Source organism: Ornithodoros turicata, chromosome 4 (assembly GCF_037126465.1).
Source record: "Ornithodoros turicata isolate Travis chromosome 4, ASM3712646v1, whole genome shotgun sequence".
Classification (NCBI taxonomy): Eukaryota; Metazoa; Arthropoda; class Arachnida; order Ixodida; family Argasidae; genus Ornithodoros; species Ornithodoros turicata.
In genome coordinates this window covers 72,089,754-72,108,500 of record NC_088204.1, presented here as the reverse complement: position 1 = coordinate 72,108,500, position 18,747 = coordinate 72,089,754, and the positions used below count along the sequence as shown (strand labels likewise).

Sequence of the window (18,747 nt, the reverse complement as noted above, 5' to 3'; positions counted from 1 at the left end):
CTTTTTTTTTCCTTCTAAAGAGTGAGCGTATACATAGAGTGCTCATGGGGTAGAATCTGGTTTTACGCTTACCACGGAGAAGACCCTCTCAAGTACCACCACACCCTGCATGCTTGTTTGCAATCCAAGATGGCGCTGCCATCGTAAATCGTAGCGGATAGAATTGGCACAAATAAAGAGATTATTTATCTGAAGTGGATATCATAGGCGGAACATCTATCGCCTTCGTAAAGACACAAGGGATCAATTTAAGTCAGAGTCAGAATTTAAGAATTTAAGTCGAGTTAAGTCAGCCGACTCATCTCCACGATGTACCAATGTTCTCGAAGTTTCAGAGAATACATGTCACGAACTATCTCGTTTGAACAAACTTTTTAAAGAATGGTTCATGAAGCCGGCTACTTAGCCCATGACTTAGTCGACAGAGGGTTGGGGACATGTAACACTGTTGCTCGACGAATAGGCGATTGTTTCTCACAAGGCGTCGCCCCACGTCTTTTCACCGCAATTTCAGTCGTCATTAAAAAATATTTAGAGCTCGCTGTCGCGCACAGAATTCACAGTGTGGGTTTCTTTCGGTACAAGCTTTCAAATGCCATTGCCAATATTAATTGCTGCTTTACAACCACGATAAAGGTGGTTTAAAGAGTCACTGTAGCCGGTCATACGGCCGTTCCTTTTCTTTGTGCATTAATTTGATACCCGGTCTGTCGCTCCAGACACCGCACATACCAGCTCCCGTTGCATAGTGGTTAAGATTATCGCTTTCAACGCCGAGACTGGGAGGTACACGAGTTCGAATCCCGTCAGTGGCTGCGCTGTCTCAGGTTTTCCGTGGGTTTTCCGAAGACCTTCCTGACGAATGTCGGCACAGTTCCCCAAGAAGTCGGCCCAGGACGCATACTAACCCCCTGTCCCCCACGCGTTCCTGCTGTCCTCTCTCCATCTGTCCACATCTGTACGCCGCTCATAGCCGCAGTTGCTTCGCGGCGCTAACATTGAATAAAAAAAGAAACCGCACATTGCCTGGTGCCGGATGAATACATTCACATTTTGCGATGACGTGTTCCGCAGTCTCTTCTTCTCGCCGGCACCTGTTGCAGATCTTCTCTGTGATTCCTGGAGCCGCGTGAGACCCTGGGCTTTTGCATTTGCTCTCAGCGCTCCCTTTTAGAATTGTCGGAAATGCCCTCCAGACCTATTTCGTTTTTGTATTATATCTGCTTGTACCAAGTGACAGCTATGCAATGCATATATACCTTAGTGCATCACCGTTACCTTCATTTTCTTCCTGCTTCCCTCGTCCCAAGTTAAATACTTGACTATCGCCCGCGAAATTTAGTGCCATCTAAAGGTCGGCCAAACAGAAGAATTCCACGAACTGTGGTCGTTTCGTTCAGGGTCGAGCTGAAGCGGACGATATTTCAGAGCATGTTCAACCACGAACAGCATCGCCGTAACTTGATCCGAGGCTTTAGCTGTGCTGAAGCTGAATAAGTTTTTTTTTCCTTCTTTTTCTTGTGTTCAGAGGACATACTTTTATCTCTAAGATCAGTCTGCGCCTGTTGGACATTAGCCATGAACTCCAATCGATATTTCCGTCCGTGACGGTTAGCTGATTGCGATTAAATCGGACCATATTTTCTCCCTGTTGCGCCATGCGGGAACGACGTTTGGTAAATGCTCCATATGACGATGGTTTGGATTGCATTGACTCGCGTGTTGTCCTTTTGAACATGCAGTACGAACAAGCGCTGGTGTTCCCTTGACAAAATAGCTGCGATAATACCCGGCAACACTGAGATGCGTTCGAATTGTTAATCAGGGGCTTCTCCATTCGTCCAGTTGCCTACGCTGAATACAGTGAACCCTCGTTATTATGAACATGGTCGTTCCCGAAAATTTCGGTCATAATGCGGAATTGTCATATTAACGGGGGGGATTTGCAGAGGTTTCACAGCATTGTTCCCCAAGAGTATGGTCGTAAAGCGCGCATGTCAGATTATCGGGGGTCATATTAACGACGGTTCACGGTATAATCATATAATCACTGACTACTGAACCGTAGCCACTACCATTACCAATGTAAATTTCAGCAAACAAACATTATACGCGAAGCTGTGATGGGAAAGTCTCAGAACGAAAACTGCCGATATTTCGAACAGAGGAAGTTCGGAATAAGGAGAGTCTGTGTTCGAAATATCGGTGGTTCTCGTCCCGAGGCACTTTCGTTAACGTTGTACCCTTTCAGTGGACTTCAGTGCCTACCGGATTCCACACATTAAAGGTACTGTAAAGCAGAAGACAAGCATGATATGCCGGTGATGTGACTAGAGACTTTGTTGCTTCTAAATACCATATGCGGAACCATACGACCGACAACGCGCTATAAATATTTTTAATTTGCCATGAAAGATGCGGCGTAGCAGAGCGGCGTAGCGGAGCGGTGCGACGCCTGGTGTCAAACAACCCCCTGTACAGCGGGCAACACTGAAAATTGGTATTACACACTATTACACCGGAACTTCGTTATTTTAGTAACCATATTATTAGTTTTCCTGTTTACCTATGTATTCTGAAACCCCTGTTAACAGTGTTTTTTGCGAAGTAACCCAGCGCTGGCCGTTGTTCGATGGAGGCTCTCCCTACTTCTCTGCTGCGCCTGCGCGCTCCTTCTGTTCGCGGCCTCTTTCGAACGAACAAACTCTCTCTGTGAACCTCTGTGAACAAACAAGTCCCGACGCTGTCTAGCTTCTTGAACGTCTGACACATTTTTTTCAAAGGCTCAGCATTTCATTTCAGTTCGCTTATCCGCTTATCCTCAGATGTGGATCGTAGTGTGCAGTTGTGTGGACTGCGGGGGCGGATTTTATGGTGGATTGTGGTGGATTGTTATGTGGGGCCCAGTGTTATACGCATGCAATGTGGTTGCCGCCGTATGTGTGAGGAGTACGGATTCATTTCGAATACCTCGTACAGTGTTGCCCGTAATCTTTAATTGTAATTTTCTAATTAATTGCACCGTCGATTGGAATGAAACTTGCACAGTTTTTGTCCTGGTGGCTTGGACTATCGAATAGTCACACTAAATGACATTTGATCGGTGCTGCTTTACAGTACCTTTAAAGACATATTATACCGAGAGAGAGAGAGAGAGAGAGAGAGAGAAAGAAAACTATTACGAGATCTTCCGGCTATCTTGCGGCAAATTGTCGATATAAAATTTTATTAAACGTATAACATTTTTGGCCGTTGTTTGCTAAACATAACATATAGACATGACCACCTGCATTTCCTTGTTGTTATTAAAGAAAAATCGCAACCTCTATCTCGCTGTGTATTACGCTCCGAGATCGAGCGCTTCACTAAATTTTTGTACTTCTTATTTCTTCGTCCTTCACGTTCAACCCGTATTCTAAAACACGCGCACAAAGCCTCGAGAAAAGAGGGCGAAGTTCTGGCGATGCTCAATCTCCGAGACATCTCTTCGCTGGCAGCTGAAAAACCTTTATGGAGTACGCAAACTCACGGCTTGCCAAACACGACGCGCATCGAAAGATATTTTACGAGCTACCCTCCTCTCCCGAAAATAAAACGTGGTTGCTTTTCATTCAACCTCCACCCCTTTCCAACAGCTGCATCAGTCTTTGCAGAGAAAACATACGTGTCCACACACGAGACAGAAAAAAAAAAAAAAAAAATCAGCCTCTACGATCGCGTAGGCTGGATGCATTGATCCCGTAGATCGATAGCAATGTGTACGTTCTCGCATCCGTTCCTTGCGATCTAAGTTGCAGAAAGACTGTTACAAAATTTACTTGGAACGGTCTCATATATAGAGTGCTTTCTGCTCTTATCTGTGGAACTGTAGAAGAGACAGTAAAAGTTGTCGTACGCGAATGGCACCTTTTATAGGTGTCTACTAAATCCACCGCAAAGGACTGGGTTGCGTAATTGCGACGTCATCACGATAAAGACGCGTAGTACGTGAATCACGAGGCTCCATTTAATGCCGTGTTTGGAGCCTTCAAAGGGGAAGGCGTTTACGGCGATCGCCCACACCTCTCATATTCTTTCAATTTTATTTTCCGTTTTCGTTACTTTAATGGTTCCGTTCCTGTAACACGACCGATTTCTTGCAGAGCTTCTTTAGCCTTTCAGGCCAGAATTGACGACTTGTTGCGATATGTCGTGGTGCCGGTGGAGAGCAGGTGAACGTCTTCCTGTTACCTTTTATAAGTTCTCCACTGAGTTCTATACTGTCAGAACGGTAGATTTGGTCAAGGTTGAAACGTTTTTAACAACAACAAAAAGAAACATAGCGTTTTACGGCCGTCATGGATGGCTTGGTCTTACGACCCCAATCGCCGCGATTTCACATATCATTGTGTTGTCATTACCATATGATCACATCGTTGTTTATATCGTTATGTTCTTGGTTTCGCAACCGACGTTCCCTGTTTGGTCGTCTTTCTGCGTCTATAGATGATCATTTCTGAGGCCGAACGATGAATATATTTATTTATTTACCCTCAGGGCAAGAAGCGTTCCAGATGGGAGTGGATTGCAAAAAGGTTACAGCAACAACATGATAGTAACAAGAACTTGCCGTTGTTTGGAAATTTCACACTTGGGTTACATAATCACAAACAGCGGTTTTAAATAGATTAATGGATGAAATATATAGATCCAGTAACAATTGCACAGTTCACATATCAGAATGCTATCCGTGCACATATCGCACTATGAACGCTTCCGGGCTCTGTTCACTTCTTGTTTGGAGGCTCGTGTCCAGCAATACAGCCGCATGTCCTAGCCCTCTCCCCTTTTCCTTTAAATTCCGTCGTCAGGTGGTGCTTCAATAGGCCTTAGGTAGCGCATGTAGTGTGCTGTCCAAAGCTGAACAACCCCCCCTTCCCTCCCTCCACGAAAAATATCCTGGATCTGCCTCGTTGCAGCTGTGCGTAAGTAAGGACTAAAACCTGTCTCTCTCTCTCTCTTTCTTAGTGTCTCGTTTTTCCGACGTGAACATGGATGCTTCAAATTGCTTGTCTCGTAAATACATAGAAGTACCTATACTTCAAGAGACGGTCAAGGCCGATGCGACGCAATCGGAAACATATACAGTCAAACTCCTTTACAACGAAACTCAGGGGACAGCAAAAAAAAAAAATCGCTGTAAAGGTATTTTCGTTAAAAAGGATGGCCATTATTGGACCTATAGGGATCCAGCGGGACCGCAAAAAAATTCGCTGTAGTGGTATTTTCGTTAAAAAGGTGTTCGCTATAAAGGAGTTTGACTGTATACCAGACCAGAAATCTCACAGGCCCAAGGGTCGCATCACCGCATCTGCACACAGGCACACACTGTCTTTTTTCGGGGACTTCCTTAATTTCGTTGCCAGACAAAGTTCGGACGAACGAGGTTTCGAGCACAGTGGAAGAATTCCTCTGTGTGGGGTAACGGAATAAAAAAAGAACAAGAGGACGACACCGAAATCCAGTGACACCCACCAGCACCAGAAGCGCCACCCACGTTGGGAAACGCAATTAGTCGTTCGTTGTCCCCCTTTCTTTCCTCCTTATTCATGTGTGCGGAAACATGCATTTCTGACGTGGCTTACTATAGTTGCCTTTCTTGTAAGTGCGTACGACGTGTAAACGTTTTGTCAGGACGACAGCTAGCACATTCGAGCACGCCGTGGAAACATGCCAGATCTGAACCAGAACATTTGTACTTTGATGGCTTCTTTCTCTTGTAAGGGCATGTAATTTTGTGGCAAGCTGTGCCAATCGCATCATCAAAAATTCATAAACTAGAAGGAACACGTTTTATGAACAACGGGACTACGAGAGCACAAGCCATTTTGAGACGCTGGGACCCTAAGAGGTCCTTCACCTTCCCAAGATACCGCACACAGACGCGCAAGTTTACTTGTAGCCGTCCTGTGTTTCTTTGTGTAACAGAACAAAAGTGCAGCACCCACTGGTTCTGCGCCTCAAGGTTTTCACTAACACTAATTCTGTTTCTTTCCAGACATCGCACTACAGAAACGCGGCTGTCCAGTTTTCAACGCAAACAAATACGGATGGAGTAACGGCGCTCTGCTGCTGTCTGCCTTCTTTAGACGCTGTGGTTTATTCAGACTCCCCCCCTCAGTTTTTCCATGTGTACTACTGTCATAATGTATATAACTGCACCCCCAATGTTTTGCAACCCCCTCCCCCAAACTGCTGTGTAGACGGGTGTTGAGCTGTAGCTTTCATATAGTACTGCTAATCGGCTGGGATTACAGAGACCACCAGGTGCGGCGCTCTACAAGATCTGGAGTACATTCTTCTTCATTGCCGACACTACTAACGTTCCCGAACAGCACTCTCCGGATGTCTTAATCAGCTGGACTCTCGCCACCTCTCTCTATCAGAATTGCTTGGTGCATGGCCAAATCCAACCAATGCTCTGCCTGAAATCTCTTTTCACCACTGAACACTTTTGATTGTGAAGGAGCTCATTCCCCACATCACCAACAACAACGGGTGTAGAGCATCGCCCCTGGTGATGAACCTCCACATCCATTCTGTTGCTGTTACGCAACTTTACAGTCACTGTTTGGCGGACACAGGATCATTTTTTACGAGGCAGTTTTTTCTAAAAACATCCTTTTCTTTTTTTCGCCTGGTCCCGTCGTAGGGTGTTCAGTTTCAAAAGTAGCCATTCTTGCAGCTATGTAGTGGCAGGATCGGCGTCTACTTTTCGCCTCCTGCGGAACAAGTGGGAAATTTGCGTCCCCACCCCTTGGATTCCTGATTTTCTCTCTCGCTCTTCTATCGTCCTAAACCTAAAGTGGCTTCTTCCTGGCCGAAGGGCATCTTTTCGGCGCCCCGCCAGCCGAGCTCTGCCCCCCCCGTTAGACGCCAGCTCGCATTTCATTTCTTTTTTTCTGTATGCAGACAGCGCGTTGTCAATATTTCTTACTCCTTGTTCATTTGTTTCTCATTTTAAGCAGCGAGACTTTGTTTTTAAATGTAGGTCTTTCGGCTAAGTACAAGCCCGGACACGCTTGGTTTCATACCCATTAAACCTTGCTGCATACTCTACGCCGTGGATGAAGGCGAAAACGGAAAAGAAAAGCGTTACAGCATAAAAGCACCAGGTAGCAGTAGCGTCAGTCACTGCATGCTTTTGTCGTTATCCACTGTTCTTGGGAAAACGTATGATCGCTGAAGCCCGGATGGAAGCCCCTTGCCGAAGCCAATAAGCAAACTGCGTATGACAGCAGCAGTGCGTGTAATTGTGCCGTGACACAATGGGAGTAGAAGAACAATGCCATTTTTTATTGCCCGGCGCCAAAGGATGATATTTCCGCTTGCGGGACAAGGTCGCGCTTTCGCATGGCACGCACCCTAGCGGTGTGCACGAACCGGCAGATTCTTTGTGCTCTACGTGGACAAGGTTGCCTTCGAGGAAGGCCTCCCATTGAATGAGATCAGCGGTAATGCGACGGAGGCCGTACTGGCGCAATAGAAGGCTCGATTCGTTAATATATATAATGGTGCAGGAAGCGGGAATACCAGCACGAGACGTCGCTGCTGCGTTCTGCATAGATTGCAAGTGGAAGCCCCGTACTCACAGTACAGTCTGCCTTCAAGACAGGAGTTACTGAGATCGGATGCAATTTGTCATAGGTGTTTGGAGACCCCCCCTAATAGTACTTCTGTAGAAACGGCCTGGGCACAACCCAATGTTTTAACATTGAGACAACTCTGAAAATTGCACATTGCAGGCAATGGCCAAACATTTATTCTCAAGCTCCATTTTACATTTTGAGGGAAGTGCGAAGATATATACAGCGCAGGACGTCCACATCGGAGGGTTCTTCAAGCTGTACAAGGAGCACAAGTATATTATATACACTCGACTCAACCGCAAAACTTCGGTTGCTTTGGTTGATGAGGGGAGGTAGCTGCCTCCAGTAACTCACAGGCACAATACTGTCTTTCGACTGCATCAGATCCACTTTTATAGATCCGTGTACCCGGACTCTTGCATAGAGTAGTCGCTCAGATCTCTGGACGATGCCTCCATCATGTTGGAGGCTGCGGACAACGCATTCTCGTTGAACGGCGTGCATACACCATCTTCCCTGCTCTTGCAGCGTGCCATGTCCACCATGGAAGATGCGTCCGGGTCGATTTGACTCAAGTTGGCATCGTGTTCGCCTCCAGATGCAGTCACAGTTGTGTCGACATTGGCTGAGAGCATCTCTCCCGAAGAGGTGAGGTCGGCGGGTTGGGGCACCTGGGTTTCTCCCAGGGTAACGGAGACATCAACGGGACCATCTGCACCTACTCTGCTGTCTTCCATGGGCTCTGTGGAATCTGGCCCTCCAGGAACTGCAATGGCACAAACATTGCACGAAGACACACAGTTGGAGGACGATCCTTTGAAGCTTGCGAAACCAGATCGCTCATCCGTGCTTGCAGCAGGTGGTGGGGACATAGGTGGTTGCACGAGTGCAGGTTCAACATGGTCAGCATTATTATGATCCGCTTCAACGATCACCATATCATCGAGAGGAACCAATTCTTGACATTCCCTTCCCTCTAGCCTGTTGATCACGCGCTGAACATCACAGATGGCCTGCTTCCGCATCTGACGGATCAGTTCGTTTCCCGCCGGGTCTATTGTGTCCAGCCTGAGCATGAGTCGCGTCAGCATTTCGTCCAGGAATCTGTACTGCTTGTCTCCCGGTTCGCCCGAGAAATTGTTCACTTGTTCGGTGAGGTCCTTGAGCTCTAGATTGATCCTTCGGATTGCTTCCTCGGGTGTCATGGGGCCCTTGGAGGTGTTGGAGGTCGACCTCTGTGGAGACACGGGTGGAGACAGTTCTGGAGACGTGGGCGGTGATGTGGGCTTGGAGTTCTGCCTTCCGGAAGGGCCGGGTCTCTGTCCCGAAGATGGTATTGTCCCACCAGATGCAGACTTTGAAGTGGCATTCGGGGCTGTCCTGTTCGGGACTTGCTGACACTTCTGTCGGGGGAAAGTGTTGGCCCAGTTGCGTTCGGGTGTAGCACGAGGTTCGCCGTGCATTCCTTCTCGACTGATCGAAGCCTTTGCCAAGCGTTCACCAGGTGCACTGTCGCCGCCCTGAACTTGTATTGGGATGGTGTGAATTTTCTTTTCGACGGGACTAGATACTTTCGGACTAGGGATGCCGTTCACGGGTGACGATGCCCCGGTCTCTGCTGCCTTCTGTTTGCCGTCCCCATCCGATCCATAGCCGGAACTGGAGGACCCATCACGGGGCTCAACCATTATGGGGATGTGATGTACCCTCGGCTCGTGGCGGAGCTTCGACCCGCCGCTGCGTCCGCTGCCGGTGCTCGATCGGCTGCCCTGAGAGGAGGTCTCCGAGAGGCTATCGCAATCATCCGCTTGTTCGTGGACGACTTTGATGGGGACTCCATCCTCGTCGGACGAAAGCCATCCACGATTCCGCATGCGCGTCTGAGGACTTCCTGGGGCAGAGCCACCGGCGCCGGAAAAGACGCCACCGGCGTTGCGCCAGCCACTGTCATTGGGGAAGGGCTACAAGGAAGAAGAAATTTCTTCAGTTGACTGATTACAAAATCTCAACTAGGCTGTATAATAGTGCAGGGATTTTACCAGAACCCCTCTATAATGTCCCCCAAATCTTGCAACCCCCCCTCCCAAATACTGGCAAGACATGCCAAAAATGCCACAAAAGCAGCAGACCCCCCCTACGAGACACCAACACCCCCCTAAGATGCAAATCCTGGGAATATCCCTGCAATTCCACTGACAATATAAATTGCGTACCAGTCATGATATGAGAATGCAACTACAAATTCAACATGCAAAACTGCAGTTGTGTATTTTGAAGAGGTGGAATGTTAGCACTATCTTTAATATCAAAGGGCACTAAAGTACGAAAATTTCTCGAATGGGATTCATCCGTGATATATAAGCGAATGTGTCCTTTTCCTCTCCCTCTCCTCCTCGTCTAAACGCCCGACAATGCGGAAAGACATCGGAATGGTCTCCTCTAACGATCTCCGGCGGTGATTGGACAAATCGTTTGCGGAGACCAAAGAGAGCTCGCTCCGCATCGTCTGCCTTCTCGAGAAGGAGAGAGGGAAAACGTAAATTGCAAGTACTTTGGCTCATAACTCACGAACGACGCAACGGATGGCTCCCGTTCCTTTTGTGTTGATGTTAAGGTAACTGCAGTTTTCTTCCCAGGATGAGAAATGTTTGCACTGTAGTTCCCCTTTCCGAATAGAACTCATTTCAGGTATTGATAGAGCATGGCGTCGTCGGTATAGGCACTTGATACAATGCAACCAAATGCAACAAATGCTAGCCCTAGCAACAAAATCTTCCATGCTCTTCCATAAGCCCCATTCCCTTACAGAATGTTCCCAAAACACGTCCCGATCTTTGCACTGCACAACGGATGCAGTACATCTAGCTGCAAACAGAAATTATCCTGCCACACTTTTTTACATACTGAATAATTTCATTATTTATTAACATCCTGTTGCAGGAGCATTCCACAATCGCTCCGAAATATTTAGTATGCAGTATGTAGCACGCAAACCTGCTGACAAGTGCTCATAACCATACGAATTATGCCGACAGCCGACACCGCAACGGCTGTTTGCGAAGAACGGCACGTTGTCTCAAAAGCTACAAGGGACACACCGCCAAGGCTATGCATAAAACATGTTGCTCCCTGCCAACAAGGAAGAATGTTAGGTAATTCTTAAGTCATTTATGTAGTTGGCCAAAATACGTACAGGAATACTTTTATTCCCATGAATTCCTTTATTACAGGATGTCTTGCATATTTGTTAAACTTTCGGGAAGACGTGTGTCAAACGCGATCGAGGGCAAGATATCAAAACAGACGAAGCTTGTCAGTAGTAAAGTACTGTACATTTCTCTATTAATATACGTTTGTCCTGCGCCAATTTTATTCTGCATGGCAAATTTTACAAACCGTAATTTTGAGCAAATTTGCGTGGCATCGCCGTCCTAAAAAAATTGAGGCTTCAGAGCAAGCAAGATAAACTATCTAAAGGAAACTGATTTAGCTGCTGCCTGCGCAGAAATGATTTGAAAGTTCCATTCGCACAAATAAGCAGCCACACACAGCACATTACTGGAGCAACAGCCGTATGACGCGAAACAGAAAAAAATCATCACTAAAAGTAAACCTCCTCGACGTTTAAAAATACTCATCGCCGTGCAGCTCATTCGGCGAAATACCGATCGCACAAATTTTTCGTCTGCCAAACGTGTCGTGTGCTGCGCATGCTCCGCGCAATTGGTTTCGAAATCGCCCCAAACGTATGAATGCGATTACGGAATCGCCTGATAGATCCTCTTAACACCGTTACCAAACAACCGAAGAGCGGAGCATGCTGAACAAGGAAATGACGAGCGATTCACAGGCGTAAATGCCAGACTCTGAACCCGCTCATGCGCGAAAAACTCGTTCGGCGAAAGCTCTCCAACTGGTTACTCTACAAACTGCCGAACTTTCATTTAACCGGTTGACCTATATTCGCCGGAAGTTATCGACGAAAGTGTCAAACGACATGCTATGTGTTGTCAATTCGCGAACAAGAGTGCCAGTCACGAGCAGCTCCGACTGGGCCATATTTAAAAATAGACTGCACTTTTTTTCGCTCATACAGTACGGGTAGCAATCTAGCAAAACGCATATTGCTTACCCTGTGTAACCGGCCGGGCCAATCGTTCCAACTTGGAGTTGAAGACTCGAAGAACATGTTGTTGCTGCCTTGCTCCGGTGGAAATCCAAAACGTCTCAACAATTCAGAACGATGATCATCCGCATTAAAATCCGAAAACTGAAAGGGCGCCCGTCTGAAGCTCATATTTATCGGCTCTCGCTGGCCAAAACCTGGAACGTTCTTCCCACACGCAGAAACGCGAGGAGGGGGTGAGGACGCGACGTCATCGTGACGGCCGCGTCCTGCGGACCAATCGACGCGCGTGCCCAATGTGATACCTCGAGCGCGAGCAGCCAATGGCTGCGCGCGACCACGATCCTTGCGCCATCTTCTATCAGCGAGATGAGACGCGAATTTTCGAGCAGACGACGCGCATTTTCTAGAAGGATCGCGTATAATCTCCCAGTTTCTAACGGCGAAAAAGCGCTCCACGGATCATAGGGGTGGGGACTAAGCTTTTAAATGACCAATGGGAAGCCTCGTGACCACATTATAATATAACCTTGATCTTTATCGTTATAAATAATGGATAAATGAACGCGTAGTACAAAGTCTTACATCTTTTGCTGGTACAGAAATAAATTAAAAAATCACAGAGACGGACATTTCCAAACAATGTAACGTGACCAACAAGTGGTTCATTGTATAGTCTTGTCTTTCACAGATGCACGCACACATACGGTTATGTGATGATACCTCAAGGGTGAAGGTTGGGAAAGGGGATGAAGGGAAGGGGATTCTTGGCGCAGTTGCTGTTTCGTGAAAAGAGAAACAAACACGTAGCCCACATCGCAAGACCCGCAGGCTTGCAGATTGTACTCGCACGATCCTTCACAGGAGCCCTCCATTAAGTTTGCATGAACACCAAATCCCTCCTGCTACCCAATTATCTGGCCAAACAAAATACACATAAAACGGAACGTTTGCACACCAATCTCTCCAAATCTCCCACAGATCCCCGTCACTCTGAGAGGGGCGGAACGTCACTGCCCACCAATGAGACAAAAAAACCAAAGGGCAGAGAACCCAGACAGTGGTATAGGTCGACAAGAGACCAGCCACATTTCAGCCAGCCATGCTGAAGAAGCTGACGCTTTCAACCATCGTGCTGTTCTCACTCATTAGATGTGTCGTAAAAAGCCGAGAAATTACGCAACACGAGTACTGTGTCGTCGGTGCCGGACCCGCAGGGCTGCAGATGGCGTATTTCCTCGAGAGGTCCAACAGGGACTACGTTGTGTTTGAGAGGACCAATATGTCAGGTACGTTTCTCAGTGTTCAAGTATTCAGGCCCTAAGCCGCAAACCTAATGAAAGCCTGTCTTTTTCTTCTTCTTCTTTCTTTGTCTTTCCTTCTTTTCTGCTTGGAATATGTAACTTGCATGCATGTACAGATTGCTTTTAGATAAGACCGGTAAAGCTGTTGGATTTCAGTTTACTATCAAATTTTACGAGAATGGGCTTTTGATTTATGCTTCAAACATTTCTCTCTGTATACTTTACATTATGCTGTGCATTCATTGAACTGCACGTCAAGTATAAACCGTGCATGACACTTTACAATTAGAGCCTGAAGTTCTCGGGAAATATTTTTTTGTAAATTCCGGGGGGGTAAAAATTGGGCAAATAAACGTGCGCTCTAAATTCACGCGAATTAGGGTGGAAAAATCTTCCTAGTATGCTAAATTCAGGGAGAAATCGGTCTCAGCTACTCAAGCTAACTGTACCGGTTTGGCACAAATGGTGATGCAACTGCATTTGCTGTCAAACAAGTTATTGTGTTTGTTCCTACAGACATCTCAGTGAGGGGGGAATTTCCAGGGTAAAAATAGGGTTTTGCCCTAAGGAGCCAACCTTCGATTCGGGCAAGAATCGGGTTAAACCCTAAAACCTCAGGCCTTATTTACAATAACGCGACCTCGAGGCCCCACGCTTCGTTTTCTTTGTGTGGTTTCATGTGGTTTGTTGTGTATATGTATATGGCGATGTCAACAACTGTTGAAAATCCACCGGCACCCCAGAGTTCACATACTAAAAACTTCCTTTCAAGTTCACATTTTCTCGTCGTCATTTCCGCAACATCACTTTACTCCGCCAGGACATCCTCGTATGACAGGACATACAGTGTTTCATCATACCATTGCAGGCAGTTTCTTCGCGCACTACCCTCGCCACAGAAGGCTGATCAGCATCAACAAATGCCACACTGGACGCGACAACCCGGAGTTCAACCTCCGCCACGACTGGAACTCGCTGCTCAGCGACGACCCCTCGTTGCTGTTCAGGCACTTTTCGCATGACTACTTTCCACGAGTCAGTCCACACCACTCTTTCAGTTCGAAGCGGGTTGTAACACGTAAACGTCACTGTCCAACCTAGGCAGACGCAATGACGCTCTACCTGGACACCTACCGACGGAAGCTCGGTCTCAAAGTGTCGTTCGACACGGAGATACGGAACGTACACCGTCTGCAGAACGACAGTTTCTGCGGACCCGCGTTCGCCTTGGAGGATCAGCGTGAGGGACTGCACCTCTGCAAGTAAGAAAAAGTGTGTACTGTTGTAATGTAACAGACACAGCATGGAAATGTCGTGAAACGTAACGAAACATGCATTTCGACCTGACTGGGGTGTTCCAAACGGAGACCACTGTCCGTTTTTTGTGACGTCGAAGCAATGTCGAGCGTTTTATGTGGAAAATGTTTAGTGAGCAAGGACTTTATATTCTGAGTATACTTGTTGCTTCTTAGAATGGTATATCCCTCCACTAGTAACCTGTGTGCATGAGGTCATGTGTATGTCCCACATTTTTTTTAGTGCTCTAGAGAGGCAAAGTATCGTCGCTGTACTATTCCCACCTTCGGGACCACGTTGAGATTATCATCGGTATCATTCTTAGTTCTGAATTATTATTAGAGCCCGAAATTTTAGGGTTTTACCCGATTCTTCCCCGAATTTGCACCCCGAATTGAAGGTTGCCTCTTTAGGGTGAAACCCGATTTTTACCCGGCAAATTGCCCCCACTGGGATGTCTGTAGGAATGCACTAACTTACTTGTTTGGCAGCAAATGCAGTTACATCGCAGTTTGTACCAAACCACTATAGTAGTTAACGATGAAAGATGAAATTCATGAAAGTTCTTAGGCAAATTGAGGCTTTGTATGTATTTGTCCCTTCTACGTTGTTCCAGCCTCAGAACATCAGTTCTTTCACTATAGTTAGTTTGAGTAACTGAGCCCGATTTCTCCCCGAATTTAGCATGCTGGAAATTTTTTCACCCAAATTTGCGCAAATTTATTGCACGTGTCTATTTACCCGATTTTTACCCACTGAATTTATAAAAAAATATTTCCCGAAAACTTCAGGCTCTAATTATTATTATTAATAATAACGTCTCATTAATCAGTACAACTTTGTCAAAGCATCAATAGCAATAAAAATGTGCGTCCGAGACCCTCCTTATAATCCAACAAAAACGCAGCACTAAGTGCATTGTATTCCAGTACTGTCTTGATGGCCAATGGCATGTCAAAGCCCAACATCCCCAAGTTCGATGGAAGTGACCTCTGCATTGGCTACGAGTCCCTGTCGACAAACATTTCGGACTTTGAGAACAAAGCTGTCCTCATCCTCGGTAAGGGCAACTCTGCTTTCGAGACGGCAAAGCACATCTATGGAGTGACTAGCGTGGTTCACATGCTTTCACGCTCTCCACCTCGATTTGCTTGGAGCACTCACTACGTCGGAGATCTCAGGTGAGCGATAAGTTTATGTTGGGTCTATGACTGGGCTAGCATCTCGAAGGAAGTTGAAGGACTGCAAGGATTTCGGGTAGATGTCGGGTTTTATCTGAATTCTTGAAAACTTGTTCGGGGAGGGAACTATCCTGAAAAATCAGGTTTAACCCAAAAACGAAGAAACCTACTTAATCGCAGCCCAACCACATCTCTCTCACAATGCCTCAAAGCCTTATGATCAATATGTGCTTTCAGGGCAACAAATAATGACCTGCTCGACAACTATCAACTCAAGTCTCTCGACGGTCTCATAGATGGACCAATGGAATCCCTCCGCCTCGCACGATACGGCGAGGGAAAGATAATACTACAACGTGCCACGCGTGGAAACAGCAAAGGTTGCACGGCCTCCCTCGACGAAGCACCTATCCGCCAGGCGTACGACGTCGTAATCCGCTGCCTCGGCTTCGACTACGACGACAGCATGTTTTCAAAGTGAGGAAGTGCAGAGGACGTAATTTTCTGTTACATACACCATTATGGAAAACTTGGCAGGTCTTCCATGCCAGTCCGTGGTACTGGGGCCACGAGTCACTATCCTCGAGTATCACACACTTATGAATCGATCAACGTGCGTGGCTTGTTCTTCCTGGGAGCCGTAACGCACTCGCTCGACTTCGAGAAGTCCTCGGGAGGTTTCATTCATGGATTTCGATACACCGGTGAGACCTTCGCCAAAGCCACGTAGCCGATATGTAGAGCCTTGAAGCTTTCGGGAAATATTTTTTTCTAAATTCGGGGGGTAAAAATCGGGTAAATAAACGTGCGCTCTAAATTTGTGTCAATTCGGGTGGAAAAACTTCCGGTATTCTAAATTCGGGGAGATATCTCGGTGAGTTACTCAAACCAACTGTACTGGTTTGGTACAAACGGTGATGTAACTGCATTGGCTGCCAAACAAGTTAGCATGCATCCCCATAAGCATCTCAGTGAGGGCAGTTTGCCAGGGTAAAAATCGGGTTTCACCCTAAAGAGGCAACCTTCAATTCCGGGCGCGAATTCGGGGAAGAATCGGGTTAAACCCTAAAACTTCAGGCTCTACCAATATGTAACGGCGAACTAGCAGAAGCTGGAAAAGTTGCCGCATTACTGGATATCTTATCCAGGGCCCCCGTAGTTTTGCAGAGTTCTTAAAAAAACACAATGACTGCCTTGCCCCAACAGTACAAGCCCTCCATCGTCTGCTGGAGTACAGTCGCCACGGTAACCCATGGCCTAGCAAAACTTTCTTGCTCATGGACCTTCTCAAAGTCGCAGTGGAGCGAATAAACGAGGCTGCTGCAATGTACGAGATGTTTGGCTCGCTCGGTGACGTTTTTCTCATAGACAGGTGAGCCGAGGCAATGCAGCACCACCACCACATACCACCACCACCACCACCCACAATGCAGCACAAATCGTGTCAGACACTAGTGACATACATGATCTCAATCTTTCAGAGATCTTCTCAAAGTCACGCTTCTGAAAGACTTCCCCGTTGCCCTGCTTTCTGAACTGACCGAGCGGACTGGTCACCGTGCCAACGAAGCCATTCTCTTAACCATGCAGTACGGGGCCAACTTCTCGGGTCCTCGTCACGACACCTTTCGCTTCGGCAGGGCAGTGTCCGACGTCGAGGACGCTCATTTGTCGAATTTTCTTCACCCAATCTTCTATTATTATGAGGACATTGAGCAAGGTAAATATCTGGATCTCAATGCCCATCGAAGTGATGTAGAGGTAAAACTCAGAGACATCGTCCACTTTGAGTCTCTCTTCGTTCCCTCCAAGTGGCGAATTTGTAACAAAAGCTGTTGTTTGGGTTCTGAAGAAATCTGGCATAACTTGCTCCATCCAGAGCCATGCTTGTAAGCTGAGAGTGTAGTATGACACATGGGGCTCTATGTCACAATGTATGAAAGGCAACGTGAAGAAATCTAACCATCAGTGAGGCCACAATCCCTGGCTGTTGCGATCAGTTGGTTTTTGAAAGCTTCAGGCAGTCTGGTGTATCCATTGCAAATACGACTTGAAATAAATGTCTCCAATTTCCAATAAATGTGTTCAACACACGTGAAAAAAAGAAAAAACACATATATATGTGTGTATATATATATATGTATAAATTTACGTATTATATAAATTATGTATGAATTATGGATGTATGTATAAATTATGTACATAAATTATGGCTGTACAAACTAGCACATTGGAAGATGAGATACTGATACAGATTGAAAGTTTATCTTGGAAGCAAATAATTAAATTCATTGACAGCTGATAAACAAAAACAGCATTAACCATCCTTTAATTGTTGTAACTGGTCATCCTGAAGTTCAAGTGCCATGCCTGATCTCCATTGTTAATTAAACTGAATACTATACTGTTAATTCCAAGCAAAAACAACAACAACGAAAAGAACGCCTATGGAACCACGAACAATCTCCAAAACCTTTAATTAAATTCCCTGTCTTTGCAGTCGACAAGGAACGTCCCGAACCTCCACCCACACAACTGAGGCCCAAATATGTCCACCACGTTTTGGAAGACTTCCTGACCGACTACACTTCAGAACACCTGCACGTCCAGCCACTGCGCCGTTTTCTAGAGACGTCCTTAGGCCTGGACTTCGGAAGCTACTCTTTCAACAAGTGTCAGAGAATGATGATGCAAACATCAGCGAAACCACTGCCTCTGTACTGCATCCAGAACCTCACATTCAAAAAGGATGTTTCCTCATTGTGATGATGACTGCTCATATGTGCTATGTTTCGGTGGATTACTGCGTAAATGATTAGTACATCTGTTTGTCCAGTGCTCTTCCTGAATGCGCTTTGTCGTCCCATTAGTGTATCGACTAATAAAGCTTCCACTTCTATTGACACACTGAAAACTGTTGCTGAAAAGTTATCAGTGAGTACTAGCAAACTGTACGACCTGAACTGTACTGAAGGCCTCAGAATCAAAGCCTTAGCAAAGTGCAGGAGTTAAATTTGCGTTCTATGTGTTACACTGTCGTCGATAAATCACTCGATGTTTTTTAGCTCGCAGACCACAAAGCTGCACTTGCTAATCTGCCCGAGGAAGGCAGTAACTTGGAATGGTAAAAGTTGCTTTAATACGTCAACGCACGGACATTAAATATGGTGAACTGTGCGCTTAAGATTTTACAACACTCATTTTGTAAAGAT

At 46.4% G+C, this 18,747-nt stretch overlaps 3 protein-coding genes across 4 annotated transcripts in view; 1 reads left to right on the top strand and 2 right to left on the bottom strand.

Moving 5' to 3' along the window:
- The window catches only part of LOC135391846 (tyrosine--tRNA ligase, mitochondrial-like), a 38,707-nt gene that overhangs the window by 14,644 nt on the left and 5,316 nt on the right, over positions 1 to 18,747 (bottom strand). The window contains exon 14 of one of the 2 annotated variants that reach the window (XM_064622355.1): positions 13,847 to 14,314. The exons of the other annotated variant lie outside the window; for it this stretch is intronic. The gene's annotated coding sequence lies outside the window, so the exon portion shown is untranslated. Of the gene's footprint in view, positions 1 to 13,846; positions 14,315 to 18,747 lie in introns of those variants that run through there. 2 annotated transcript variants of the gene reach the window in all.
- LOC135391845 (BAG domain-containing protein Samui-like) lies at positions 7,772 to 12,066 on the bottom strand. Its single transcript, XM_064622354.1, has 2 exons — positions 11,761 to 12,066; positions 7,772 to 9,589 (listed from the first exon to the last, which is right to left on the bottom strand). Exons 1-2 carry the CDS (start codon positions 11,923 to 11,925, stop codon positions 8,021 to 8,023), a joined length of 1,734 nt encoding a protein of 577 aa, XP_064478424.1. The 5' UTR covers positions 11,926 to 12,066; the 3' UTR covers positions 7,772 to 8,020.
- On the top strand, positions 12,415 to 18,390 carry LOC135391847 (FAD-dependent oxidoreductase domain-containing protein 2-like). Its single transcript, XM_064622357.1, has 9 exons — positions 12,415 to 13,043; positions 13,927 to 14,093; positions 14,160 to 14,320; positions 15,284 to 15,535; positions 15,773 to 16,012; positions 16,073 to 16,239; positions 16,742 to 16,907; positions 17,017 to 17,255; positions 18,036 to 18,390. Exons 1-9 carry the CDS (start codon positions 12,857 to 12,859, stop codon positions 18,299 to 18,301), a joined length of 1,845 nt encoding a protein of 614 aa, XP_064478427.1. The 5' UTR covers positions 12,415 to 12,856; the 3' UTR covers positions 18,302 to 18,390.

What these genes read in the sequence shown, in the direction of transcription:
- LOC135391847 (XM_064622357.1), top strand. Translation starts at nt 12,857, where the DNA reads ATGCTGAAGAAGCTGACGCTTTCAACCATCGTGCTGTTCTCACTCATT. An exon ending in TGAGAGGACCAATATGTCAG is followed by an intron (nt 13,044 to 13,926) that starts GTACGTTTCTCA and finishes ATACCATTGCAG; the next exon opens with GCAGTTTCTTCGCGCACTAC. An exon ending in GACGACAGCATGTTTTCAAA is followed by an intron (nt 16,013 to 16,072) that starts GTGAGGAAGTGC and finishes AAAACTTGGCAG; the next exon opens with GTCTTCCATGCCAGTCCGTG.
- LOC135391845 (XM_064622354.1), bottom strand. Translation starts at nt 11,925, where the DNA reads ATGAGCTTCAGACGGGCGCCCTTTCAGTTTTCGGATTTTAATGCGGAT. An exon ending in GGCCCGGCCGGTTACACAGG is followed by an intron (nt 9,590 to 11,760) that starts GTAAGCAATATG and finishes TCTTCCTTGTAG; the next exon opens with CCCTTCCCCAATGACAGTGG.